We start from the raw sequence: 27205 nt of genomic DNA on the forward strand, positions 1-27205 counted from the left end.
AATTAAGTACTTATTTACTAAAACAGTGGCGGTTCTAGCTCGTATGGTGCTTTGGGCTAAACAACTCCTTCTGCTACCCCTCATTCCACGATGGAGAATAAATGAAAACACACACATATATAACATGCATAACACCATGTTCAGGTTCAACTGTAACATTGTGACATAATTGCAAAAAAAGATAGTTTAGTACAAAAAATGCTAAAATGTTAAATTGGTTTTATAATAATGACTTTATAATGTCTAAACATAAATCTGAATGACTAACTTGGGAATGGTATATGAGCCATTGCAGGGCTCGACAATAAGGACTGCCCGATGGCCCGGGGCCAGTGTGAACGACGCTCGGGACAGTAGACGGAACAGTCACTTGCCCGATCGGGCCAGTGCTGTAGGGTGTGCGATATATATCGTCTATGATATCATAATTGTTGATTTAATGATCTGAAATTATTGAGTATGTCCCTCACTTTACAAAAACCAAACAAAAACACACCCCTTGAGTGCACGCATGCACTACGTGACGTAGTCTAGTAGGTTAGACTAGTGCGCGTGCATATTTAGAGTGATTTAGTCTATTAAAATGCCTTTTAGAATGCCCCAGAATTCAAAATAAGGGGCAAAATGCCCCTTTATATCTTTTATATTTATATCATTTAATATAGGTAACCAATATTAAACAAAGAGCGCCGTTTTTCTCCAAATATCAGCACGATTACAAATGTGATAATGATTTTATACAGCGTTCAGTTTAATGAACAAGAACTTAATATCAAGCGACTTACATTTTAGACACCAAATCGCCTGTTTCGCTCTATTTTGCCCACGAAAATAGTTCCATACAAAGTCCACAGCATTGTTTTGCATCTCTTGAGCAACACTTCCTGAATGAATCAGCCGTTTGAATGAATCGGTTGAATCTCAATGACTCGCTCATTAACAGTGATTCGCTGCCACCTACTGGCAGGTTTAATTTCGCGTTTTAAGTGTCTTCATTTTTTAAATAATTTCAAATAACAGTATTTAACGATTTATTTTTTCAGCATTTCAAAACATTATTTAAGCACCTGTAACTGCTCTTGACTGATTAACTTTAATAAAGTTTAATCTATAGGCTAGTTATATAGTTGTACATTAGATTACAATTTCTGTAGCTTCCTGTTTAAACCTACATGAAAAACTTGAAAAGCAGTTTCATTTATATGTTTGTTCTGTTGTATTTATTTTGGCTATTATTCATAATTTGATTATTTGTTACTGTTTTATTACTTACTGTCTATTTGTCTAACAGTATTTAAAATTTAAGTGAGTTAATCTAGTAGCTTTTGGTGTCATAACCCTATTTATTAAGGTTACAAGTATCAAAAACAACAAAAGCAATAGCTAGGCTTATTTTATAGGCCCATTTTCTTTTACTTTATTCATTTTTTTTGTTGTGGGGCAAGTGAACATTTTGGCAGGGCAAGTAAAAAACTTGAACCACTGAAAAAAAATCCTTAGCGTTGAGCCCTGCATTGTGTAATCCTCTGCTGCCATCTAGTGGCTGTAGCTGAATTTATGCTATTTTAATTTTAAGTGTTTGTTTTCCAGTAGATGGCAGAAATCTTCCACTAAACCATGGCACATTATTCATTTTATCACTATGAATGAATTTTTTTTTTTTTTTTTTTTTAAATATATAAATGTTGCTATTTTATATAAATGCATACATTTAAATTATTAGAAATTGAGGAAAATAAATTCCATAAATCCCCCAAAACTGCACAACTGTACAGGAAAAACATTAATAAAGTGAGTGATGATGTGATTGTTTTAAAAAATTACATTGTTACAAAATAAATTTTTCTATTATTACAAATAACATAACAACATTTTATTATATGCATAATATTATACTCATAACGATATGAGTGCTAGCTGCATACATGCCTTTATTTTTTTGCACGTTTCCCCTCTTAATTTTTCTTATTTAGGCTCCTTATTTAGCCCTTTTTTTCTTATCCATAATTTCAATTTGTGTTGATTTAGAACTACCTACTGATGTCACTTCACTGGAAGGCCTGAGGTGACGTAAACCAACCCCCGCTCCTCCTTACTTCTGATTGAGAGTACTTCTCCGCGTCCTGACCAGGGGTGCGTTTCCCAAAACGGAACTTGCGACCATAGTTGGCTTTGGGAAACGCACCCCTGGTAAATTGACCCACACTGTGACATGATATCATTGACTTAATATGCAAATGAGTGGTAAAACCCAGATTGCATTCTTTTTTTTCTTTTCTTTTTTTTTTTTTTGCGCGGTTTCCCATGTCGCCCATGCCTGAATCTGCCACTGCACTAAAAAGCTCTCCCTGTGGTGTGGCTTTAAAATCTTATTCATGCATATATTCAGTCGTAGTTCATTGCAAGAACCCATGTTTTTTGAAACATTGACATCAAACCTGATGCAAAACGTCTTCAAGAACCAAGTGTGAATAGGAGATAATCTTAAATCTAATAATTCTCACACCAGAAAAGACTATAAAAAAGTCTGTCTGCAAGTGTTTGGAATTTCAGTTATTTTGGGACAGGTAGAAAGACATACAGGAAGTATAAAAGCAAATGAAAAACATGGTCAACAAGCCAACTTCAGCATGTGTCCTGTTAAATAGGATTCTTGAGCTTAGGTCAGTGTTGCGATTAAAACAAGCAAACAGTGATATTGTGTAAGTGAATAACTGGTTGTTTATTAGCAGCTGATTCAGGGTTGTGTGTTTGATATGTAGGTGTTGTATGTCATGGAGCTGCTACAGAACCAGGAAAAAGGCCGTGCCAGCTTCACTGCAGTTTCAGAGTTTTTGCTTACATATCCTGTGCTCAGCTTCGGTGTACAGGATGTTGCCCGCGCCCGACTGCGCCACACTGAGGTCCTTCCCCCTGATGAAGAAAGTGAAAGCATGACAACAGGTCAGTTCCTTCTTATTTAATGATAGCTTTGCTTGTGCAAATGTTTGTAGTCTTGCTGTGTAAGGTTAGTAAAGATGCGTTCAAATGACACTTTTAATACTGTTGTGTTTTAATATCTTCTCGCAGAAGGAACCCAGGGACCCTCAGAGTCCAAATCAGGAATCCAGATTAAACTCTACTGTGTGCATACAAAGTGAGTCATTTAGATACAAAAAACATCTCTCGATCGAGGCATGAAGTTTGCATTCAGATTTTTGGTGTTTTAACTCTCTCCTATGCCCACAGATCACTACAGGATGTGCAGATCTGGTTCCAGCCCAATCAGGGGGCCTCATCCTCCCTTTTCATGCCTCAGTCTGGATCCCAGGATGGCTTTGGTGAGTCTGGAAATGTATACTATTATGTTTACACCTATGTTTCCGAGACCATCTCTACTGAATATACAGTGCGATAGCAAAAGAAATATATTTTACTCAAGTAAAATTCATTGCATTGTGTGACTTGTTAATATGTAGTTAAATATGCATATTTTTTATTTGAATTTCGAAATTTAAATGTTAAGCATTTTCACAATATAAGAAATATATATGTATTTTTATGTTTATAATTTTGCATTCCCCAGGTTTTTCTGACCCGCTGGCCGATCTGAATGTGGAGGCAATGAGCTCTGATAAAGAGTCTGGTGACAGTGGATCACAGAATGACTTGAGTAAAATTCTGCCTCTTCCAAGTCCAGCTGACTTCATGAGTCCAGCCCCATCAGCCTTGCCCAAACTCATGACCCCGGACGCCTTTATGACGCCCAGCACCTCTGTAAGCCTTTAATATTACAGGTACATCATTAGGTCCATTCAGTGATGGTGATCATTTATCATTGCTCTCTTGTTTTTTCAGATGCCCGCCTCTCCTGGCAGCAGTGCGAGCAGCCTGACCATAGTCACGGCCATGAGCAGCTCAGACAGCGGTGCAAGGTGGGAGATTCAGTTCATTTTTGTCATAAATTTTGTTAACTTTTTTTTTTATTATAATATATATATATATATATATATATATATGTATAATATACAAAAAAGTATTCTCCACATTTTCATGAAAGTTTGTTTTGAGACTTTTGGATTCCACTGTATGCACTACACAGTGTACACAAGTACACATCAGAGTGTAAAATGTGGGGCCCTGTCATGCATGCATAGGCATTGCTCAATTTTCTTTCTTCCAGGGGCGGAGATGATCTGGCCCAGAGCCCTAAGATGTCTGTCGAATGTGGCAACAGCAGCTTGACTCTGAGTGCCAATGCAGGCAGTCCAAGATCCAATTCCATTCTCATCTCAGGCCTTGGGGAAAACATCCAGGTATTAATGGACATGGTAAATTGCATATTGATTTTATCTAGTAGTGACTGTGTATGAAAGATGTGACTTCTGTAAACTAAGACTTTTCTTGAAAGAAATTAATACTTTTATTTAGCAAGGATGCATTAAATCGATCAAAAGTGACAAGAAAATTATAACAAAAATTAACATGTGATTTTTAGCATCAGTGCTCCAGTCTTCAGTGTCGCACGATCTTTCAGAAAGCATTCTAATATGCTGATCTGCTGCTCAAGAAACATTTCTTATTATTATCAATGTTGAAAACGGTTGTGCTGCCTAATGTTTTTGTGGAAACCGTGATACGTTTTTTCAGGATTCTTTAATCAATAGAAAGTTCAAAATGACAGCATTTATTAGAAATGCGAATCTTTACTGTCATTTTTGATCAGTTTTAATACATGTTAATTTCTTAATTTGACCCTTCACTTTAATGGTAATATAAATGCTTATGTCATTACTGTAGAAGTAGCATGGGCAATATCCATATCGACTATCCATCTGAACAAATCAGATCAGATTTCGGCCCTCACAAAATGTCAGCTCAGGCTGTCAGTCCTAAAGATCTGATTTAAATGGAAAAACTCATTTAACAATTCTTCTGTTTATCTGGCATCCCTCCATCCACTCTTCCATTTAAAATCCCCATCCGGTTAGGGTTTCTCTCCCCCACTGGTGCTTTCTCCGTCCCTTCTGCGAGAGGCCTCTCTGCTCTGCGAAGCTGCTCCCTATTCTCACAGACTTCCCCTTCCTTATTTCCCATCTCCTCCTCTGCAGGTTTCCTCTCCAAATCCTCCTCTCTCCCTGGATCTCCAGTCCATAGAGCCCATGGTTGTCCCTCAAGCCTCTCCGACCAGAGCTCGCTCTCCGGATGTCATTTCCTCTGCTTCTACGGCAATGTCCCAGGACATTCCCGAGATCGCCTCGGAGACCCTGCAGAGGGGACTGGCCAGTGCCGCTGCTGATTCAGTCCCCGTCCTGCATTCTGACAGCATGGCGTCAGCCGCATCGGTCCTCCACCTGCTGTCTCCGAGAGCCCGGAGCAGTGCTGAGCACAGTTTGCTGCCTCTCGAATTGGGTGCAGCATCTGTGGATGGAGAACAGAGACTCAATAACACACCCTCCCTACTGGAGACGGCTCTGTCACAGGAGAATGCTGTAGCAGCTGGGGGTTCTTGTTCTGACAGCAGTGTGAACCATGCATGGCCGGCAGCACCCGATATCACACGAGAGACTCGCAACAGCCTGAGAGACAATGGTTTGGGAGACTGGTGAGTTGCTGTTCTCTAAAAAATTATATATATATATATACTGTAAGATAATTTAATAAACATATCAACATAAATCAAAGATGAAAAATTTATATACAAATTATATTTTATTTAATATTAATTTTTAGTATTTTTCTCAGAGTTTTATGATGAATTTTGAGAAATCTGTGATAATATTTGAAGATATAAGGCTAAAGCATTTGATATCTCTGTTTTGACTGTTTATTTCCAGCTCTAGGGAGGAAATAAAGGACAGGCACATTTCTTCTCCCTACCACAGACGCACCTATCACCTGACTCAGAACGACAGTCAAGATGCAAGTGCAGAGCAGAGGTAAACTTTACATTCTGGAGTATCGCCTATCCAGGTGTCTGAGCTTCCTCTGTAGCTCAGATTCCATTATTATACTCATTTTTCATTTTTAATAATAATTTGCTCAGTTCCTGCTGTCTATCCATCTTTACTTTACATTAGCTTGTCGTGCAAGCACTTTAGGAAGCTCTAAAATTCATGAATTAAGTTGTTTAATGGGAGTATTATGAGGTGTGTGTGGCCACATAATATTAACATTAACGCCAGCTGTGAAATAAATGTCTCACCAGTTGGCTGGAACTGCAACATTACATGGTTTCAGTCAAATTGTCAGAATAATAGTCTGACCTTCGCTGAAAACAGTGATGTGAGCAGTTTAAACCAAGGGCATGCAAACCGTCTGCTAAAGAAAACCTGTCACGACTGTTGAGTGGTGTTTTTTTTTTTTTTTTTTTTTTCCCTGTAGGAGTGGTATTACAAAAACTTCCTGTTTAGTGTTCTAAATGAGTTCTGCACTGAAATCTCCATGGTTACTAAACAGATTTCTGTAATACAAATCCTATCATGTGGGATATGTAGGATATTCTTCAAATTAAGCCACCAAAATGGTTTTGGTGCTTCCTTAAACCGTGTTTCCACCGCAGAAACTGTCCACAGGAGCTAGGGACTTTGGGGTAGTGCTCGGTGTGTTCGACCACAGGGACCAGGGTCTAAATGAAGTTCCGGGTAAAAATTTCCCCCTTAGACAGTCCCTGCTCATGAGGTAGTACTTTTTCAAAGTTCAGGAACTTTCGACGGTGGGACTTGGGCGCTGAACATGCTGATTGGTTGACTCCATGCAGCATTTTATTTCAACCACCATTTTTAAAAGTCTGTTGCGGTGCGTGCAGTAAGAGTTGTTTGCTATTCGAAACAACAATGGAGTTTAAAAAAATATGACCAATGGACTGACTACGAGGTTCAGGCTTTATTAAGCTTATATGCAGAGGACAAAATCCAGCGGGAACTGGAAAGTCGTGCGCAGTCCTACGTCACCAGACTAATTTGTCTAATCTTCACAGTACTTTAGATTGAGATGGAAACTCAGACAGCAACAGGTCTGGGGGAAAAAAGTTCCTGGGACAGATTGTCCCGGGTAATTTAGGTGGAAACGCGGCTTTAGTCATTTTTTGTTGACATTTTAAAGCTACATTATGTAACTTTTTTTTGTTTGTTCAAAATTAACAAATAAAAAAAAGTCAATACATCAACAATCCTCCTCCCAAAATGTGTTGTTGTCTTACCCTGAATCACTATAGTAAGGCGATTATAAGTGTTTATATTTTAGATCTGACGGGATGGTTTTCACTGGAAATTGAGTACATGCATCATTCATCCATAGGTTAGTTGTCACAAGGGAGAAAGGTTGATATTGAGCACGCTAAATCTCAAACCTACGGGGAATCAACTTTTTTTAAAAAACCTTCAATACCTTGAGAACAATTTTGCTGATCTCTTGTCTTTTTCACTTATTTTTTTTCCTGCTGTGATTGACAGTGATCATGATGATGAGGTTGCCAGTCTCGCCTCCTCCTCGGGGAACTGTGGCCCCCGCTCCTCGCACAGACTTCCTGTTAAGGACTGGAAAACATCACCCCGCAGCTCCCCTAAGCTCAAGAGGAAGAGCAAGAAAGATGAAGGGTGAGTGAGCGGCCCTCCTTACTATGGAAATCTTCCTGATATTAATGTTAAATATTGTTTAATGTGGGATTGAGTGGTGAGCCCCTTCAGCCATATAATCTGATTGTGTGACTGATTAGATCATCTTTGTTTTTCTCCCTTCTCAGAGAGTCCTCCCAGTCTAGACAGCTTGAGAACCAGGTAAGTCTGTTGATCCCCTGCATCACAATCTGAATGCATTTTATAGGTTTTTTTTATTGTGTAAACACACTCAAAATGCATGAAGGCTTGTTTTCTGCTCAGTCAGTGTGATTCATTATATAAATAAAACATTAATGCAATGGAGACAACATCAATAACATGGCAATCTCTGTAGTATGAATGTTCTGTTGTGACTGTTAAGACTCTTGCAACTGTGCTGATGTCAGGGATGCTTGAGTTTCATGTGTAAGGAATGAATTTGCGGTTGTGTCCCCAGATGAGCACAGAGGTGCAGGATGAGCTCCTGCAGATGTTGCGGAGCCAGCAGAGGGAGTTAGCAGAGCTGAGACAGAACCAGCTGGACCTTCTGCAGAGAGTTACGAGCCACATGGATGCCATACAAAGCTCCATCATGGCTCACATTGAGCACTCCATGTTGGCTCAGCAGGAGCAAGAACGTATCCTTCCACTAGGGGGAGACTAGATTCAAGATTAGAGCAAACACAAATGAGCAAGAGAAAGAGCGAACATCAGTGTCGTCACCTTTAGCATTTTTTGACAGTGTGAAATCAAGATTGAGCTTTGTTTCTTAAAGGATTAGTTCACTTCAGAATTAAAACTTCCTGATAATTTACTCACCCCCATGTCATCCAAGATGTACATGTCTGTCTTTCTTCAGTCGAAAAGAAGTTAAGGCTTTTGAGGGAAAACATTCCAGGATTTTTCTCCATAGAGTGGACTTCAATGGTGTTTAGCGGGTTGAAAGTCCAAACTGCAGTTTCAGTGCAGCTTCAAAGGGCTCTACATGATCCCAGCTGAGGAATAAGGGTCTTCTCTAGCGAAACGATCGGTCATTTTCTAAAAAAAATTTGCACTTGCTCTGCCACGCGCCACACATTACGTAATCACGTTAAAAAAAGGTCATGCGTGACGTAGGCGGAAGCACCGACCTAGTGTTTCAAAACATTTAAACATCCAGGATATGCACACGAAAGGACCATTTTGAAAAATAAACTAACACAAAGGCATATAAATATGTGTCATTCAACATACAACAACTTTTGAACGGTCCTCCTCCTCCACATTTGAGCATCTGTGGTTAAAGAGTATATACAATTTTATTTTATTTTTTTGAAAAATACCGATTGTTTCGCTAGATAAGACAATTATTCTTCGGCTGGGATCATGTAGAGCCCTTTGAAGCTGCATTGAAACAGCAGTTTGGACCTTCAACCCGTTGAACCCTGTTGAAGTCCACTATATGGAGAAAAATCCTGGAATGTTTTCCTCAAAAACCTTAACTTCTTTTCGACTGAAGAAAGAAAGACGTGAACAGCTGGCGTGGGGGTGAGTAAATTGACTAAACCCACTATCACAAGAAAAAAGCAAGAAAGCCAATGTTAATATAATTGTTCTCTAATGCATGTTCTTGTTTATTCATATGCCTATACACACTAAAGAATAATCACTTTTGATTGGTCAGGCCCATACAGTTTGTTGTTAACTTTAACTAGTGATGACACAGAGAGAAGAATGGAGCGAATTCTGGCTGAGGGACAAAGCCGGAACCAACAGCTCCAGGACCAGCTGGTTCAGCAGCTTGTCCAGACTCTGAACAATAGTCTGTGCAACCGGCTTGACAAAGTTTTGCGTGAAGAAATGAAGAAGATCGTCCCACAGTGTGAGTGCTGATGTGCTGAACTCAAGAGCTCAACTGTACTTTTTTTCTGTCAGCGTTCAATACAGCAAAGAACATTCTGCTCTTGTTTGTCCCTGTAAAATGTTTGGAAAGATGTCTTTTATTGACTTTTAAGGTTTATGTAGAGCTTTAGGTGACCTTTTTCTTCTATGCAGCCATATCGAAGAGTCTAGAACCTATTACCGGCCAGATGAGCAGCACCATCGCTGCCAAGTTAACCGCAGTGGAAGGAGCACTGAAGGAAAATGTCACCAAAGTTGTTAAGTCCAAGGTCAGTGGCTTAATATTTGAGAATGAGCACTTTTGAATAGTTTTTTTTTCCCCAAACTTGACATTTGTTAGGTATTATTTTCCAAAGGCTGGGTTAAAAACATTTCTAGCTGGAAAGAATGTTTCTGTGAAAGACATACTACAAACTGAGCAGTTCAAAAGAAGTGCACCAACTTCTATGCACCAGTGTAGCGCTGAATAATTCATCACGAGTCAGGCACAAACTGGGGAAAACTCTTCTAACTTTTTGTCCTATTCTTCCATTCACAGAACACTACAGATGCCATTGGTCGTGCTGCTGCCGAGGCCATGCAGGGCCCCATTCAGGCAGCATACAAAGAGACCTTCCAAAGCATTGTGCTTCCCGTGTTTGAGAGAGGCTGCCAGTCCATGTTTCAGCAAATCAATGACAGCTTCAAACAAGGAACCCATGAGTGTAAGAACCATCACAATAGACTTCGCTGCCAATGTGACATTTTATTTCTGCATTTGTACAGTAATAAAAAAATAAGCATAGGGCATATTAATGAATCTGGCAGTTTTTTGCATGCTTTTAGGTCTGTTTTACACATCTTGTGTCTGTAGCACCAGCTAATTAATACAACTCTCTTGCGTTGATGACTAAATATATAATGACTTTACATTCTCCTGCAGACATCCAACAGCTGGAGACACACATCAAGAACAGGAAACAGCGGGACCAGGATGCACGGGATCCCGTGATTGGCCAGCTGCAACAGATGATTGACACGCTCCAGAATTCTCAAGACCAGCTGGCCACCACTGTGACGACCAGCGTGTGCTCTGACGTTCAGCATCAGCTCCACATGATTGTGGGAAAGTAAGGCTTACCATCACATGCATGCAGCACAAAGCCTATCCAATATTTGTCAAAAATCAATATAAGGAATTCTCTTTCCCCTTGTATGCCTTCCCTTATGGATAACTTTATTGCATGAATAGAGTAATAGATTGATTTGAGAGTTCATGCAGAGAAAGCTTTTTTTTTTTTTTTTTTTTTGAGCTCTGCATTGAGTACCTTGCAAATGGATTGGTATGCATGGCACTCTGCCTAATCCTGGGTTTAATTTTTGTCAATAAAGCTGGTTTGTTTTCCTCTCACATAAATGCAATTAAGACTATGTAGTATTAAAATTCAAGTTGGAGGGATTAAATCCATGTGGCGTTTGAAACGAAAATACAAAGATAATTTGTATTTTGTCACTAATTAGTTTGTTACCTTGAGGTTTACACAGCATTCTGGTATTCACTATACCAAAATTTCAGTAGCCTAAACCAGTACTGGGAAAAAAAAAAATGGTGTTAAGTTACAATCAAGCAAACATTTCACTGTATTCACTATCCATAACCAAGAAGTGTGTGTGTGTATATATTCTTTAAATTCATTAAATGTCTTTGGTATGTGCTGGAGTAAACTTTACAGAGTGCTCACCTCTTGCATTGTCAATACAAGATCTTGACCAAAAATTGATGTACCTCTTGATGTAAAAAAAATGTTATTTCCTTTGAGAGGTGCATCAAAGTTTTGGTCAAGATCTTGTATTTACAATGCAAGAGGTGAGCACTCTGTAAAGTTTACTCCAGCACATCCCAAAGACTTTCAATGAATTTAAGGTCTGGACTCAGAGGTGCCAATTCATGTGTGAAAATGATTCTTCATGCTCCCTCCCAGCCATTCTTTCATAATTTGAGAATCTGATGAATCTTGACATTGTCTTCCTGGAATATGGCCATGATACGTCTTCCTACATGGTTGTTTAAGAAATGAAAAGATACACACTCCATCATTTAGGATTAGAAGAACTGTTGCCAAACATATAACATGCTAGAAGCAATAATCACTGCAATAATGATCCAGTAATAGACTCTTAAGTATTTGCACTACCCATTTTGATACCCATTTTGATACCACAGCAATATTCAATAGTGACACATGTTATTGAACACACTCCTTTAAATTGTTAAATATTACAGGGAGTTAAATCCTGTCTTTTTTATATTGTTGGCATAGTCTAAATGTGTCTATCCTCTCTGCAGTCTGCAAGACTCAATCCTGACGCAGGTGCAACGCATAGTGAAGGGAGAAGTGAGTCTGGCCATGAAGGAGCAGCAGGCAGCCGTCACTTCCAGCATCATGCAGGCCATGCGCTCGGCTGCAGGAACGCCCGTCCCCTCCACACATCTGGACTACCAGGCCCAGCAGGCCAGCATACTGCAGTTACTACAGCAGGGCCAGCTCAATGAGGCCTTCCAACAGGTTGGTTACTGATCGCTAGACGCATACATATGTGTGATATTTCTCTCAGTTCAGTCTGTATCATTCTTCTGTGATCATATTTTATGGGCTTTTTATGGTTATTAGGGGTGCAATGATTAGATAAACTGCTATGTCATGTCAGTAACCCTTTTAACATACTTTTTTTTTTTTTTTTTTTTTAAACATGCATTAAAGGGATAGTTCACCCAAAAATGAAAATTATCCCATGATTTACTCACCCTCTAGCCATCCTAGGTGTATATGACTATCTTTTTTCAGACGAACACAATCTGAGATATATTCTGGCTCTTTAACTTTATAAACTAAAATAACCAGCTTCCGGTAGACGACTGTATGCATACTGTGCAAATGAACTTGCACCACAAGAGTAACTCCTGACACGATGTATGACGCAGGATGTAGGAGTAGCGTAAGCTTAGACGCCTCTCACAGTTCAAACAAATAGGGCTAGGCAACAAACTCAAGCTCCTCTTCTCTTATATCGAAATCCTCCGACGTTTCTCTATAAAATTTCTGGTTTAAGACTTCTAATTTGTGACCGGTGTTTTGTTTTGCTCTATCCTCTGCGCTTCAGTGTGCGTCATGCGTCGGGTCAGGGGTTACTCTTCCACCGCAAATCAATGCGTATGGACGTCTGCCGGAAGGTAGTTATTATAGTTAAGTTTTAAATATGGATATTTTTCTTACAAAAACCCATCACTTCACTTCAGAAGTCCTTTATTAACCTCCTGGAGCCATATGGATTATTTTTGTGATGGATGCATTTTTTGGGCTTGAAAATCTCACCCCCATTCACTACCATTATAAAGCTTGGAAGAGCCAGGATATTTTTAAATATATCTCCGATTGTGTTCGTCTGAAAGAAGCCTAGGATGGCTTGAGGTGGAGTAAATCATGGGATGATTTAGATTTTTGGGTAAACTATCCCTTTAAGCCAGTGGTTCTCAACCAAGCTTTCAAGGGGGCCAAAGGATGACTTAATTATATAAAAATGTAATTAAAATGATAAATGCATGAAGATGTAAACTGAAATTATTTCCCCCTTTTCCCCTATTATTTTTGTTGGGGGAAAAAAAAAAAAAAAAAAACTTAAGAATTTTAAAGAAAATAAATTAATTTAATCTTTAATTCTCTTTAAGTCAAAAAGGTTGAGAACCACTGCATTGAGCCATATGCTGCTGCAATAAAAGTGTGCCACACTGTAACTGTTTGCATTTTGTGAAATGTCAGCATTTAAGGGAACATTTACAAAGCTTCTTTACAAACACTTCTCTATGGAGGAATCAGTAGCATTTTTGGTTACCCTCTGTAGGGTTTTTGTTCAAATTAAATAATGCAAATCACTAATAGCCTAATTAAGCTTTTGGGAGGAGACGTCTTAGCATAAGTGCTGACAGTCAGACTGCAGTAACTGTTATTATTAAGTATACTCTTGATTTGTATTCATCACTTGTTAATTTATTACATCAATTTGCATTTTCGGTCAATTTAGTGGTTGTAGAGAATCGCCATAATTAGGTGAAATTGAACCCTAACAACTAAATACTTATTTCCACAGGTGACATGGCATGAGATGTGACCTTTTACTATCATCTTTCTATATATGTGATCATCTTTCACAATAACACAGTATTGTATTAGTCCTCTCCAGGTTTTTTCCTGACTGCTTGCTGTGTTGTTTTTTTTTTTTTTTTGTTTTTTCATGCAGGCTTTATCCGCAGCAGACCTGAATCTGGTGCTGTACGTGTGCGAGACCATTGACTCTCAGCAAGTGTTCAGCCAGCAGCCCTGTCCACTCCATCAGGCCGTCCTCCTGTCTCTCATCCAACAGCTCTCCACCAACCTGAGCTCACGCACAGAACTCAAGATCAGGTTTGTTCCCTTCAGCTCCATCAGTCAGTGCAGTCATGCTCTATACTCATCTCAAAATGTCCTTTATATAGAAGTTATTCCTTCAGCACACCCCTTCGCAGTTTCAATGAGTATGCAAAAGCATGCAGAGCACTGTGCTTTTAATGATTAAACACTTAAGTATTTATTTATAGTCTTCTATGTCGTACGTGATCAAGGGCAAAATGCGGTTTCATATCACAGTACATTAATGCTTTAAGACTCGAGACATCGTCACTTTCTCCTCTTTAATTCCTCTGTGGATGACCTTGTGGTGAAGGGGACATCCGCTTCTGTGGCAGTGCTGCATTGGGCTGCAGTTATTAAAGTGCTCTACAGTCTGGGCTGCGTTACCGTTCTCTGCTGGGGGAAAAGGACTAACTCCTGTGAATCACAGAGTAATGCTCTGCCTGTGTGCTGCCAAGTCCCTTTACTGCAATAAACTGCTCTGTCTGCCAGTCCTATCTCTGAATTGCACTCTAAAATACTAGTGTTTCATGCTGTCCATATGTGCATAGACATTACCATCTGTAAGTCTGTGTCCGTTTTCTGCTTGGACAGGATGTTATTTTAAGCAGGAAGACAAAAGTTTTATAAGACGCTTTAGGTTTTATATAGATTTATATCTTTACATAGTTCCTGAAATAATATTTTCAGAAGTATATGCTTTTGTTTATGACAGAAACCATTGGACACCTTCATATTCAAATAATTAATGAAAGAAATTTAATGCTGCAGTCTGTAACTTTTTTTTTTTTTTTTTGGTTAAAAATGATCCAAAATCAATTTAAGCAACTATATAACCAGCCAGCGTTCAAAACTATATTCCTACCTTAGCACGATTCACAACGTAAGCTTGTAATAATGTTTTATAATTCGGGTGGTACTGGTAGGTTTCTGCAGGAAATTGGAGCATGTCGCCATTCGTCTTTGCGTCATTACATCACGTCTGTTTACATAAAGGAGTCCTAGCTAGAAGGCTATATGGCATGTGAGGATGCTGCCAGCGGCAGATCATTTATAGCCTTTTCTCACAGCAACTGCAATAATTAAACTTCTGGACTGTAATCCAGAAAGGTACGAATGACAGTCATCAGTGACAACTGGAGATTCGCCCGTAGTCAAAAGCAAAAGACTTCAGACTGCGGAGTGGCTACAGAAATTGAAATCTACAGGTAACGCTAATACACACTTAATATACATAGTCACGCAATGCTGATGTTGTTAACATTAACAATTTGAGAACAAAGTATAACAATAATAATAATTTGCACAGTTTGACGTGATCCGAGTTAAGCGATTGTTAGATTTAATCACAATTGGTAGCGCGATTTAATGTAATGCTTTTTTTCTCAGTTGGTCAGAACAAAAGTGGCAGGCATGTTACTTACTTCAGATAAAATTTTCTGGTGAAAATTCTTACTTTGATCATACTTCCAAGACGTAGTATCTGTGATTCCAAAGTATAGTATCCACACCGATGTGGTGACTGTCAGCAAACATTAAATTCATCCATGCCAATGCACAACCCACGAAAAGATAATTCCGCAAATAACTGCAATTGCAGGTTTCAATCAGAGATGGCGACAAAGAGGCAAAACTTACGGACCGCAGCTTTAAGTTTGATTTTCATATGCATTTAATTATGAGACTTTCCTTTTATGAATAACATTAACAATATATAATATGTTACTTGAGCACCAAATCAGTATATTAGAATGATTTCTGAAGGATCATGTGACACTGAAGACTGGAGTAATTATGCTGAAAATTCAGCTTTGCCATCACAGGAATAAATTATATTTTAAAATGTAAAAATAGAAAACTGTTATTTTAAATTGTAATAATATTAGTGTTTTTACTGTATTTTTCTATTAAATAAATGCGGTGAGCATAAGAGACTTCAAAAACGTAAAAAAAATTTAACAATAATAATTATAAAATATTGTTCCAAACTTTTGACAGGTAGTGTATACTATTAAAATATAATTAAATTTATATATATATCTTTATCTTTTTTTTCACCCAGTAGGCCTAACTTATTGCCTGAAAGGAACATGTTGTTGTATGCGCTAATCCAGCCCTGGTTCATGAATATTCATGATTGGACATTCCTGATAGCTACCAGACAACACTATCATAACCCAATTAATATTCACACACTACACCTTAATTCCATGTTGGGCGTACCGTACATAAGACACATTTTTTTGCATTAAATAACAGCTAGCCGAGTGTAACGAAATGTAACGAGCAGGGGTCTTGAGGCATATTTTTAAAAATTCAAATGTGCTTTTTTTTTGTTATTATTTTTTTATATATATATATATATATATATATATATATATATATATATATATATATACCTGAACACTGTGTAATGTGGCGCTAATGGCACGTGATACTGAAAAGCAAGTCTGACATTAGCACAACAGCTGCTTCACATTATGTAACACTTGAGTTAAAAAAAAAAAAAAACAACAAACTGAACAGTAAAACGAATAATAAAGTGGATGGTTCTGGCTTTTAATTATTTTTGGATTGGTGTTCCAGGCCTGTGTATTTTTTGTGCTGCAAACAGTACAGCAAAATCTCAACCGGTTGACTTGTTTTTAGCTTCACACAGTGTGTTCTATCATATTGCCAAGCCCTATGTGTCATGCTCTGAGTTTAACACTTTAGCTATAACCTTTGCAAATAAAGGTTAGCAGAATACAAGATGTAAACAGTGATTTCTTTGCACCGGGAATGTAATTTCTCTCTGGGCCAATAGATTATAGTTGAGATAACAGTACTGTGGGCTTAAATGATTTGGAACAGGGCCTACACATGTGAAAATAGAGCAAACTGCCATGAGGCATGAAAGCTTAGCCATCTGGACAGGACTACAATGCAAAGTCCTGGGGATATTAAGGTCATTGTATTACATTTCCTTTTTTTTTTTTGTCTTTTTTTTTTTTTTTAAATCAGAAGCTTTAACTTAATGATCGCTTGTAAGGTAATTAAGATGACCTCTGTGCAACATGCCGCTCAAGTCTCTGGTGGTATCATACAGCAATGTCTATTAATTTTAAAAGACAGATGGAGAGATTTCCCACATAGTTTTCCAGACAGGTGGCGTTTTACTAATCCTTGATGGACTTTATAATAATAATAAAAAAAAAACAAGCAGCCTGGAGAGAAGACCAAAAAAGCTTTACCCTAGAATAGCTTAAAGAAATAACAAACATGTTCTGTTAGTACAGCTGTCAAAAAAACGCCAGATTTGTGTTTGAGGACTGGAATGAATGACTAGTGCTGGCTACATACGCTGTCATTCAAATGTTTGAGGTTTTAAAAAGCAATTAATATTTTTATTCAGCAAGGATGCATTAAATTGATGAAAAGTGACAAAGGCATTTATAATTTTACATTAGATTTGTATTTCAAATAAATGTTTTTCTTTTGAAATTTTATCAAAGAAGCCTCAAATAAAAGGATTCTTGAGCAAATGTTTCTTCAGCACCAAATCAGCATATTAAAATGATTTCTGAAGGACACTGAAGACTGGACTAATGGCTGCTGAAAATTCAGCTATGAAAACTTAGACCTCTTGCACTTTTTGAATTTAATATTAATACATTGTTAGAGGTCTGGCCCAGTGCAAAGTGCTTCCAATATTAATGAGATTTGGCTTCAAAGCAAACTGGTGATCGTAACAGGAGAGATTAAAGGAACTTAGCCTTCCTGCAAAAACACTTTGATAAAATAAATGATGTAAACGGTGCCTCCAGTTGAATCAAAGCCTGATATATGAGAAAACATTTGCTCCTTCATGATGGTTGCGATGATGTTAGCAGGTTTTTTGGGGGTTTTTTTGTAAGCCAGTGAGCTCTTAAAATGCCCGGAGAAAGCAATTTTGCTTCTTTTTTTTCTTTTTTGAGTCCCCTTTCATTTCAAAGGCACTTGTTCAGAAGTACACAATTTGAAATGTGCCGTTTTTGCTCATGAAGGCTTGGAGGCGAATGGAAGCTCATCTAGGTTGTTTTGTGCGAATCACCTGAGCCATTTGACTCATTTCTCTGATGCTGCGGGGGGAAAAAAAATGCTGACAGCACCACAAGCCATTCTCTAGTGATGCAAGAAAATCTGTAGAAAGGAAAAAAAACTTGTAAATTTCATGTTCTTAAGATCCCTGGCAAAAAATCAGCAATAATATAAAATATACATGTTGCTTGCAAAAAATCTATATCTTCACAGAAGTCACGATTCGGTACGTACCTTGGTTTTGGGGTCATGGTTCGTGACGATTTCTGTACAATAGGAAAAATGGTCACACTTTAGTTTAGTCCAATTCTCACTATTAACGACTTTTGCTTTAATAAACCCCTAATGTAGCAGTAGTAATGACTGCTTATTAATAGTTATTAAGGCAGTTGTTAAGTTTAGGTATTGGGTAGGATTATGGGATGTAGAATATGGTCATGCAGAATAAGGCATTAATATCTGCTTAATAATAATCAGCCAATATCCTAGTAATATGCATGCTAATAAGCAACTAGTCAATAGTGAGAATTGGACCCTAAACTAAAGTACACAGAACAAAGGACAAAGGAACAAATCCACAATGCTAGGTTTCTTTGATTTTATTTTGAATAGTGGTGCAAATTTGTTTGTTCCACCTAGCGACATTTAGTCCCCTAGTTGGTACAATACAGCCTCTTTTTTTGTGTATTAAGCAATAAGCAGTGAACAGAATGGACTCCTGCATAGGTCATATTTTTTTTGCAGGGCTGATGAAAAACAAATGGTATTTGTTCACAATCAGCTACAAAACTGATAAGCATCTCGTGTTATATATATATAAAGTACAAAATAAACAGAATAATGAAAAATAAAACTTGTGCATTAGGAGTGTTAGTTTTTTTTTTTTTTTTTTTTTTTTTTTTTTACAGGATTAGTTCACTTTAAAATGAAAATTACTATTACTAATTATGAAGATTTACTCACCCTCAAGTCATCCTAGGTGTATATGACTTCTTTCAGACGAATACAATCAGAGTTATAATTTTAATCACCCTGATGCTCCCAAGTTTTATAATGGCAGTGCACAGAAACCACCTGTTTGAAACTCAGAAAAGTGCATCCATGCATTATAAACATACTCCATGACACAAAGTCAGCTTTATTCGTAAGTTAAATACAGAAGGCAATCTGGCGGAAGCTAGTTATTTTACTTCATAGCGTGTTAAATATGGACATTTTTCTTACACAAACGCATCGTTTCGCTTCAGAAGGCCTTTATTAACCCCCCTGGAGCCATGTGGAGTACATTTTTGATGGATGGATGCACTTTTTTGAGTTTCAAACAGGTAGTTTATGTTCACTGCCATTATAAAGCTTGGGAGCATTAGGGTGATTATTAATATAACTCTGATTATGTTCATCAGAAAGAAGAAAGTCATATACACCTACCTAGGATGGCTAGAGGGTGAGTAAATCTTGGGGTAATTTTGATTTTAAAGTGAACTAATCCTTTAAACTATATTTAAACATTCAAAGCTTAAATCCTCCTATACTTAATTTTCCACGTTTCTCTCATCCTTTCTCTCATTCATGTTTAGCTATCTAGAAGATGCTGTGATGAACCTGGACCATGGAGATCCAGTCACCAGAGACCACATGTCTGCAGTGCTGACCCAGGTACGACAGAAGCTCTTCCACTTCCTGCAGCAGGACGCCCACAGCCCTCTGAGTAAGCGTGCACGGCGCCTCATGATGATGCTGCAGGGCCTGGTCAATCACTAGAACCCCTTCGGATGGCTCAGCTGACATCTTCACAACCCTCTCTTAGTCAGCGTCCTGCAGTCTCAAGACGGCCGTCATGACCTCATACCACCCTGCTGTTCGATTGCTTTATCTGTGCTCTGCAGCTTATTGGCTCTCTCAGAACCTCTATTGGAAGTTGTAGTCCAGACTTGGAATTAAGATATATTGGTGGGTTTGGACTACATCTCCTCATCCTTTCCTCCCTCCTTTAAAGCTATTTTTGATTTAATTTCTCTGCACATGTGAAAAATCCTCAGTTTGTTTGCGGCACCATCATCAATGAAGAACAGGACATGGGATACTTCAGTTCAGGAGGCTGTTATTTTCATTGTGCGTTCAATACCGTGAGACCATGACATCATGGTGGGTTTTTTTTATTTTTTTTTATTCCATCTTTCATCCTTGACAAGGAATCAGGAACAAGACTGTGGAGAGCATGAGAGAACGAAATTATAACATGAATTCTCAAAGTTTCTGCTGAACGGATGGTTTTCTGGCTGCTCTGCTTTATTCCTTTGTGTTTCTTTTGGTGAAGCGCCATTAAATGCTGCAGACATGGAGACATTATCATCACCTCATGAACATTAGCCCTGTTGGTTCGTGATAAAGGTTGTATTTAGGCCTCTGATCCTTATCTGAATCATCTGTTTTGCTGAAAATAATTTGGCCAACATTCTGCTTTCTCATGTCAACTGGAGCATAAAGACATGTTCCTGGAATTTTTGTTAATGCTACCAGGATACGAAAAGGTCAAAGCGAGATTTCTGTTCTAACAGTTTAACTTCTGGATTATTGCAAAATCATCCCGCACCGTTGATACCATGTTTTCCAATCAAGAGAGCCCTGTAAAATATGTAAGAGGGCTTATATTACCAAGGAATGCTAACCACATAGTTATTTAGGATTTCTTCAAAAGGAACCTTGAGTCTGTAACCTGCAGTACATCTGTAAGTCTCTAGAGGGCAGGCATTTATGTATCTTCTTTCTAATTTTATATGCTGGCTTCTGTGGAAGTTTTTCCTTTTCAGTTCTTCTGTGAAATTACACTACAGCAAGTGCAACAGGGCTCTTATTTTTGTTTAAATGTGAAAATGTTTCTTTCTGTATCGTAGCCCCCAAATATCTGAAAGTGTTGGAGAAAGTGGCTGAAACTAGCCTATTTTCTGCTCCATTCTAGTCAGTTGATTGTATTTGATTTAGACTGAGATTGCCAACACTTATTCATTAGGAGGGACTATTTGGTCATGCTCTCTGATAGAGGAAGAACAAAAAAAGAAAGTGCCTTATCAGACTATTGCGTATCAGATACTGGTAATCATGTCCTCAGACCCCACGATGGGCGCCACATTGGTGTGGGTGTGGCCTATCTTCAAGCAAATTTTCTTTCTCACTTTAACACGTAATTGACGTTGGAATGGACAGGTTTGTTACTGAAAAGTCCTGTAAACTGTGATCGGAGTTTATTTTTTCTGCCATTATTTCCTCACAAGTTTCATGCTAATGCAACAAGGAAGTGCCGGCCTCGTTGATTGTGTTTGTGTTAACACATTATTCGTTCCCTTGTCATCTTTATTTTTAGAGCTGTGCATATTATATCCATAGCCATTTGCAGCAGTCTGTGTGGCTCATTAGGACATTTTTACAGGGTGTAGGCAATGCGTCCTCTTTTGCTTTATTCTCTTATGTAAAAAAAAAAAAAGGCAAAAAAAAAAAAAAAGCTCTTTAACAGACATGAGCCTGCTGTGCAATTGAGGATAAATCTGAGGCTCTAATTAGGATATATTAAACTCAGCATGCTTGCATGCTACTGGTGAGAGCCATGTATTCAAACAATAGAGTTAACCTGTTTTTACGAATTTAACACCCCATTTTGTTCAAGCTCTGTAAACTCGTATTAATCCCTTTTCATTTCTCTTTCTTAAATAGTATAGTGTCCAGCAAAGATGACCTGTGATCGGATAGACAGTTTTATGTTATGTCAGTTTGAAATGTTAAACGTCTTGTCAGTTTTAAGGTTTTGTTGCATTGCGAGAGTAATTGGTTTCGATGCTGTTTTAGACCCGTCTGATGATGTTGGGCTTACTATACTAATACGCAATGCCTTCAGCGTTTGAGGCTTACACAAACCTTTTTTTCCCCCCTCAAGAGATTTTCATTGCAGGTTGTGTACGACAGTTTAATTATTTGTAATTTTTTCCATTTGTGTTTCGATTTTTGTTCCTTATGTTTGAAATTATGTTGTATATTTTACACTTGTTTCTTTCATCCTAGACGTTTTGGAATAAAAAAGGAAGACATTGTTCAATGTTCAGTTAAGATTGTGTGTGTTTTCTTTTTCATAGATCTGTTTGGTAACACTTTAGTATAGGGAACACACATAAACTATTAACTACGACTTTTCCCTCAATAAACTCCTAATTTACCGCTATTAATAGATAGTAAGGTAGTTAAATTTAGGTATTGGGTAGGATTAAGAATGTAGAATAAGGTCATGCAGAATAAAGCATTGATATGTGCTTAATAAGTACTAATAAATAGCCAATATTCTAGTAATATGCATGCTAATAAGCAACTAGTTAAAAGACCCTAAAATAAAGTGTTTTAATTCTAGCGGTAAGCAGGGGCATCTCCTTACAACCTTCAATATGAATAAAATGTAAGTATTTATGAAAAAAGACATTATAAAGTAAAAAATTGAATTTAAAATTATCAACCATATTTAAAAAAAAAATATAATTTGTATTGTGAGGGGAAAAACACCAATGTTTAAGGTTATAACTAAATATTTAAGATAGATAAAAGCTTAAAAATCATTTAAATTTTTTAATTTAAGGTGAAGATCAAGTTTTTAATGTTGTTTATATGTCTATGTGGTGTTTTTAATGTGCTTTAAGACAAACCATGTGCAAATTTCATGAGTCAACGCCATTGCTGAATATTCGCTTTAAAGGCAGTGAACCAAACAGTCTCAAAAACGCGGTTTGAAATCGCTGGTGTTTCTGACATCACAAACTACCTTGTAACTAATAATCACGTCAACGAGTAGATCTCTGAACTGGTGTGAGAGAATGGAGGCGGGACTAATTTGCACATTCATATAACCGCGTATACTAAATGAGGCAAGGGTGTCGTTACATTCATACATTCAAGCTATTTTAAAGCAAGAAGATTTTTTTTTTTCAAGGAAAAAAACGTTTAAATAGGTCATTTTGATGATCAAAGATGAGTTTAAAGGGATACAATTACAGGGGGACTTTAAAAACTTTAATAAATAAAACTAATAAAACTGAGTTTTATTTGTAAGTTGCACGTACTACTAATTTGACATGGTGAGTTTTAAAAAATCATGAACATGAAATAGCCCTATCAATCTGTTATTCATATTACATGCAGTATTCGTGCAAACCGAAACCACCTCTAGCCTATTCAATATACAATCTTAGTACACAAGCGAATTTTTAATACTTTTTTATCATATATTACATGACAGATTAGTCAATATACGCTCAAGTATTTAAAATAACAAAAAAAATTGATTCATATATACATATTAATATCTGCATGTACGTGAGCAACTGACGTTATCATTATGTAATGTTTGCTCATGACTTATTAATGACAGTGTATGTAGACCAGCGTGTAGTAATGCGTGAGTGAAATGAAAAGTTGTGCTTGAAACAAACCTCCGTTGAGCAGCCGTGTTCCCGCAGCCTCCTCCCCTTTACTACAAGATACGCGCGCTAGTGAATCATTCATCACTCCAGCGCAATGCGAGCTGATGCCCAGAGTTTCTATTAAATGAACACACATCTGACTGAACTACCTTCAGTTTCTGTGCGCTGGGATCTGTTCAGGATGACACCTCTCCTCTGCAACGCCTGTCTCATCTTGCCTGTTGCTTTACATCTGCGTAAGTTGATGTTAATACATTTTCTAAATTGTTTCAACCGGCTTTCTTTGTTAAATTGGGGAATTTCTCGCTCTTTCTTACCAGCATACACCTGAGTGAAATCGCTGAATTATGTGGTTTATTTAGGCTACTATGAATCAGCGTCAGAGATATTAGCGTCAGAGGTTACCTTATCGGATTATGTTAGTGTTCATGGGCTGTTTTCTCGTTTTAAACGAGACTGTTAAAAAAAAACAAAAAAAAAAAACATACTGACGTATATAAGCGTGTATCTGTCCAAAGTGCTGCAGAGTTCAGGCTCCATCGCTCGAGGAGTTGACTCGAGCTCTGGATGTTGCCGGGGCACCGCTGACGTTTCGTTGTTTCTTTGGAGTCATATACAACTGTTCTTCTGACTTATTTCCCTCGAGGATTTAGTCTGTGTGTGGGAAAAACACAACGATAGGAACAAATCGTGAATGAAGCATCTGTTCACTCCCTCACAGCTCTTCTCTCCTGAGTATACCCCCCTTTTGGCCATTTACGAAACAAGATGTTATCAGTCATCACTAGTGTGAGGGAGAAAAATGTGTTTAGCTCGTGTTTAGGACTTAAAATCATGAACGATGATGCATCGTACGATTCTGATTCTTCTTAATGATTCAGGTTCCTTAACAGTTCCATTGGCGATTCTTTTTGTACTTTTGAGGAAACGTTTGTAATTAATTAATTAATTAATAAAATTTGAAAGAATGAAATAAAGTATAATTTAAAAAGATCATTTAAGCTAAATGTAATACAGTTTTTAATTAGCCTATTTTACAAAAAACATTTTAGAGGCGGTATAAATGCAAGTAATTGGTTTTAATTAATTGGTAACAATCTTTCTTTCTTTCTTTTTACAAAATACCACTGATTAAACTAATGTGTATCTTTACAGTTCTTGAAAAAAAAAAAAAAAAAATCTAAACTGCGGTTCAGTAAGTGAGTCCGATCCGATTACGTCAGTAAAGTGTTTTTGATTCACTTAATAAAGAACCGACTCATAAAAGTCATTTATTCGTTAATGAATCGAACTGCTCTTGTACTGTATCCCTGCGTTCCATTCAGAAGGGATCATCCCTATGCCCTAATCTCTTCAAAGGGTTTACCCTCCGGAGTGAGAGCTTCGAAGGGATGAAGGGGTCAAAAAAACTCTTTTTTTTTTTTGGAACGCACTTCTGCGTCATCTTAACGAGACAATCAAGGAGGAGCAGATTGTGCAAGCTGCGCCTTTTGTTTAACGTTAGTTTATTTATTTATTTTTGGTTTATCGCACCATATTGTATATTGAGTCTATGTATTTGAAACATTTGAATGGACTGATAAAGGGAGCTGTAAAGTATTTTTGTTGAAGTACAATGTCGTTTTGACCATAATAATGTACCAAATCTAACTCGTATAAATATTACAGTAGTATAGAAAAATACTGTATACATTTATAGGTAAAATCGAGCTCCGAGCTTCCTGTATCCATTCTGTGCCAAACAACTTCCCTGTGCAAAGGATCATGGGGGCCCGAAGTGTCCATCAGTTTACCCTTCGAAATCCTTCATTCCGAAGGGCCCTTTGAAGTGGCCAGTTTTGAGCACTTCGGTTTGGAACGACCCTTCAATATGGCGGCCATGATTGTTTTCACTCCGAAGTGCGCTTCGGAGGGCGATATATCCCGTTTGGAACGCACCGTTTGTTTCTGATTCTTTAAAAAGAACAAACTGAAAAGAGTCATTCGCTCAAGATTCGGAACTACACTGGTTGAGCTGTAAGTGGTTGATTCACTAAAAAGAACCGGCTCATTAGAGTCAACTACTCTGGACTGCGCGTGCACGCATGCTCAAATGAAGATCTTTAAGTCAACGGAATAGATAATTATTTGTCGTTGTCTTTCTCAAAAACGTTCCCACTAAGCATTATGAGAATTATATTATCACATGATGATGACTTTTGTTTGTTGTGGCTCGAATCCACAACAAGCCACCACAATTGTTTATTTATTTATGAGCTTTTTTGTGCCTTTATTAAACAGGACAGTCGAGAGAGACGGGGTTGGGGCTTTTTATATTGATGTTCTCTTCAGAATAGCAGCAGAAGAAACTTTACATAAGAAACTTTTACATAAGATATTCAAAAATATATGTGAACCTGCATCCGTACTGCTTTATGATACAAACTTGCTTACTGCTGCTCCACAGCTCCTGCCGAGCCACCCTACATATAATTAATTTATAATGCCATAAAATATGAGCTAACTATACTTATATGAAATATAAAACATAGGAGGTCTAGGACTGTTTACATGATCAAAAACAATAATTAGTCTGTGATACACCCACATTTTAACTAGTTTAAATTTAGTTTAAGTATTTGGCAACTCATGGCTTTCGAGAAAAACACGTTCCCACATTCTCACAAAATTACATTAGCAGTTGCTTTTCAAAACCATAATTTACAATAACTTAGAATCAAATAGTTAAATGGAGAGAATATTAAGCTGAAAAGACAGTACATGATTAGAGACCACAAAATAAACCCATGATAATTGCTATAATACAATGTACATCTATTTTTAGCATGTCTGTCACATTGCCACATTGTAGAAGGATATAGTTTGTAACTACAGATGAGTTGAGACAGTGAACACAAGGGACTTGTAGAGTGTGGAAGTGGTTATTTATATATACACAAGTGAATCAGTGTTCAGCGTGAGATCTAGAGTTAGATGAATAATGAAGAGGAGTGTCTTTGTTGGAATATGCCTGCAGAGTCAGCTGTATTGATGGTTTTTTGTGAGTTCACTTCACCACTGAGGATGGACAAGGTCATGGTTTCGATTCTGAGAGAATAAATAGTTGCTTTGGATAAAAGTCTCTCACTGTTAAAGGTAAAAAATAAAAAATACTGCACACAAATAATACATTCACATACAATTGTCTTTCATGAAGATTCCAGTGGTAGGCTATAAGTAATACTTGCAAAGCACTATTCAGTCCCAAAGTGCGATTTACTGAACGTACAATTCAGTAGTTTAAGAAAAAGACAGATTTTTCATATGTTGTAGTCATAAGCAGTTCCTGAACTGTTTTTAAATACCTCACACTGGGTGGTTTTTGATTTAGTTTAAACAGAATAATTTATATTTTGGTTGATTTTAGGGGTAAAAGAGAAAATCCTCTCAATCTTTTTGCGCTCTCGTTCTCTCCCCACATCACTTTCATATTCATACGCTTTTGGTTTGAAAATTTAAAGCGTGCTCTGTAGACAGTTCTCTGTATTGAAAGGAGCAGACACGACTTCTGAGTAAAGATAGTTTTAAGACTCCTTGAAAAGTAGGACACTAATGTTTACCGCCAAGGTTATCATTCTATCTAATGTTCATTTCTGCAACAGTAATTACTCAGTAAATAGGAAGTGGTCTGATTTTGCAGGATAGACACAAAGAATATTGTTGATGTACTGTAAAGTGCCAAGGTCTTTCCCCTTCCGTGCTTTTCACAGAGTGTGTGATGGCAACTTCCGAAGTGTTTGAGACATCAGGACTTGCTTTTAATTATTAA

At 37.5% G+C, this 27205-nt stretch overlaps 2 protein-coding genes across 3 annotated transcripts in view; both read left to right on the forward strand.

Moving 5' to 3' along the window:
- edc4 (enhancer of mRNA decapping 4) overlaps nucleotides 1-22034 on the forward strand; it is a 28291-nt gene extending 6257 nt beyond the window's left edge. Inside the window, exons 12-29 of one of the 2 annotated variants that reach the window (XM_051869720.1) lie at nucleotides 2763-2943; nucleotides 3070-3136; nucleotides 3229-3320; nucleotides 3566-3756; nucleotides 3838-3914; nucleotides 4163-4310; nucleotides 5091-5584; nucleotides 5817-5918; nucleotides 7434-7577; nucleotides 7724-7757; nucleotides 8035-8215; nucleotides 9283-9438; nucleotides 9612-9727; nucleotides 9997-10162; nucleotides 10381-10567; nucleotides 11785-12004; nucleotides 13734-13897; nucleotides 19519-22034. In XM_051869720.1, coding sequence (XP_051725680.1) covers nucleotides 2763-2943; nucleotides 3070-3136; nucleotides 3229-3320; nucleotides 3566-3756; nucleotides 3838-3914; nucleotides 4163-4310; nucleotides 5091-5584; nucleotides 5817-5918; nucleotides 7434-7577; nucleotides 7724-7757; nucleotides 8035-8215; nucleotides 9283-9438; nucleotides 9612-9727; nucleotides 9997-10162; nucleotides 10381-10567; nucleotides 11785-12004; nucleotides 13734-13897; nucleotides 19519-19702 — 2904 coding nt within the window. In that variant the 3' untranslated portion in view covers nucleotides 19703-22034. The remainder of the gene's footprint in view (nucleotides 1-2762; nucleotides 2944-3069; nucleotides 3137-3228; nucleotides 3321-3565; nucleotides 3757-3837; nucleotides 3915-4162; nucleotides 4311-5090; nucleotides 5585-5816; nucleotides 5919-7433; nucleotides 7578-7723; nucleotides 7758-8034; nucleotides 8216-9282; nucleotides 9439-9611; nucleotides 9728-9996; nucleotides 10163-10380; nucleotides 10568-11784; nucleotides 12005-13733; nucleotides 13898-19518) is intronic. The other variant, XM_051869721.1, reaches the window with a different exon arrangement.
- Nucleotides 22035-23390: 1356 nt separating this feature from the next.
- The window catches only part of nrn1la (neuritin 1-like a), a 41622-nt gene continuing 37807 nt past the window's right edge, over nucleotides 23391-27205 (forward strand). Inside the window, exon 1 of the mRNA XM_051870938.1 lies at nucleotides 23391-23633. Coding sequence (XP_051726898.1) covers nucleotides 23522-23633 — 112 coding nt within the window. The 5' untranslated portion in view covers nucleotides 23391-23521. The remainder of the gene's footprint in view (nucleotides 23634-27205) is intronic.

This window comes from Ctenopharyngodon idella, chromosome 18, assembly GCF_019924925.1.
Source record: "Ctenopharyngodon idella isolate HZGC_01 chromosome 18, HZGC01, whole genome shotgun sequence".
Lineage (NCBI taxonomy): Eukaryota > Metazoa > Chordata > Actinopteri > Cypriniformes > Xenocyprididae > Ctenopharyngodon > Ctenopharyngodon idella.